The following is a 2127-nucleotide window of genomic DNA, read 5'->3' on the forward strand; positions in this document are numbered from 1 at the left end:
ATAATAAGTAATCAAAACAATACATGTTGACAATACATATTACACATAAATAACATAATGATAGATTAAATATTCAACATATACATTAATAAATATGAAACTAGGCTTCTAATCAATAAATTATTCATACTGAAAGAATAACCCTGAATATTACTTTTAAGCAATCCATTGGTTAACTGTATTTCTAGATTATTAAGACAAAGTGGAATGTAGCGGAGTACACCCCGTATTTTGTTTATTTTGTGTTATGTGTTATAATTTAAAATGTTTGTATTTCGGCACTGTTGTTTTAGGTTGGCAGGGAAGGGTTAATTACCTTCCTTGCCAAATCACTTCACCTGCAGATTGTGCCTGGGCTTGTTTGAATTATTAACAAGCAATCAAGCCCCTGCACAACTGTATAAAAGAGCAGATCTAGTGTTAGAGGGAGACAATACCCACTGCTCCCTCCTCCACCGTGAGAGAGAGATGACCTGTTGCTCCTGCCTCCACCCTCCCGAGGGTCAGCACCTGCCATTGCTTCCTGAGGGTCAGCTGCTGCTGTCGCCTCCCGAGGGTCAGCTTCTGCTGTCATCTCCCGAGGGACCTCGTCTGCCCTGTCCAGCACCACCTAGGGCTGCCAAGCCTGCAAAACATAGTGCTGCCAAGCCTGCAATGCCTAGGGCTGCCACGCCTGCAGCGCCTAGGACTGCCAAGCTTGCAATGCCTGGGGATGCCAAGCTTGCAATGCCTGGGGATGCCAAGCCTGCAATGCCTAGGGCTGCCAAGCTTGCAATGCCTGGGGATGCCAAGCTTGCAATGCCTGGGGATGCCAAGCCTGCAATGCCTAGGGCTGCAACGCCTGGGGATGCCAAGCTTGCAATGCCTGGGGATGCCAAGCTTGCAATGCCTGGGGATGCCAAGCCTGCAATGCCTAGGGCTGCAACGCCTGGGGATGCCAAGCTTGCAATGCCTGGGGATGCTAAGCTTGCAATGCCTGGGGATGCCAAGCTTGCAATGCCTGGGGATGCCAAGCCTGCAATGCCTAGGGCTGCAACGCCTGGGGATGCCAAGCTTGCAATGACTGGGAATGCCAAGTTTTCAATGCCTGGGGATGTCAAGCCTGCAACGCCCGGTGACTCCAAGCTTGCAGTGCCCGAGGATGCCTGTTCGTCACCACCCGGGAATGTCTGTTTGTCACCGCCAGAGGGTCTTTCAGTGCTTTGGCCGCTGCCACTGCCGAGTGTCCCATGCAGATGTCAGAATTTCCACTGCCAGCGCCATCACTGCCGGAGTACGCAGCGCCACCACCACTGCTGGAGTGTCCCACGCTGAGGGTAGCATTACTACTGCCAGCGCCACCGACGCATCCAGAGTGCGCCACACCACTGTCAGCATTGCCGCTGCCAGCGTTGTCACTGGTAGCATTTTCGCTGGCAAGTTTGCCTTTGCTGGAGGAGCCAGCCTTGGACCTGTCAGTATTTCCGCTACCAGCATTGTCACTGTCAGCATTGCCACTACCAGCATTGCCACTGGCAGTATTTCCACTGCCAGGATTGCCCCAGCTGGAGGAGCCTGCCTTGCCCCTGTCAGCATTTCCACTGACAGCAGTGCCACTACCAGTGGTGCCACTAGCAGCATTTCCGATGCCAGGATTGCCCAGGCTGGAAGAGCCAGCCTTACCAATGTCAGCATTGCCGGCGACAACATTGCGGTGGTTAATGGAGGAAGGCTTCACACCGCAGTGGCCCGTAGGCCCATTAGGAGCTCCAGTCAGGGGCCAGAACCCGGGCCGAGACTTTTGGTCCTTAAAGGGGGAGGTGGCCTGTGAGGCCATGTTTGTTGCGCACAAGGAGGGAGATGTGTGGCAGAGTACACCCCGCCTCTGTGCGTATTGTGTTTATTTTTTTTGTTATGTGTTATTATTTAAAATGCATGTATTTGGGCACTGTTGTTTTAGGTCGTCAGGGAAGGGTTAATTACCTTCTCTGCCAAATCACTTCACATGCAGAATGTGCCTAAGCTCGATTGAATTATTAACAAGCAATCGAGCCCTGGCACAGCTGTATAAAAGAGCGAATCAGCCGCTCATCATGGTTTGGTGCTCAGAGGTGGAACGAGAGACCAAGACAGGAAGAACTGAAAACT

At 51.6% G+C, this 2127-nt stretch overlaps 1 protein-coding gene across 1 annotated transcript; it reads right to left on the bottom strand.

The window, feature by feature from the left end:
- Positions 1-1096: 1096 nt before the first annotated feature.
- Positions 1097-1816, bottom strand: LOC117414587 (uncharacterized PPE family protein PPE40-like). Its single transcript, XM_034024347.1, has one exon. The coding sequence runs from the start codon at positions 1814-1816 to the stop codon at positions 1097-1099; it is 720 nt and encodes a 239-aa protein (XP_033880238.1).
- Positions 1817-2127: the final 311 nt, after the last annotated feature.

The sequence above is a fragment of the Acipenser ruthenus genome, chromosome 7 (assembly GCF_902713425.1).
Source record: "Acipenser ruthenus chromosome 7, fAciRut3.2 maternal haplotype, whole genome shotgun sequence".
Classification (NCBI taxonomy): Eukaryota; Metazoa; Chordata; class Actinopteri; order Acipenseriformes; family Acipenseridae; genus Acipenser; species Acipenser ruthenus.

What these genes read in the sequence shown, in the direction of transcription:
- LOC117414587 (XM_034024347.1), bottom strand. Translation starts at nt 1,816, where the DNA reads ATGGCCTCACAGGCCACCTCCCCCTTTAAGGACCAAAAGTCTCGGCCC.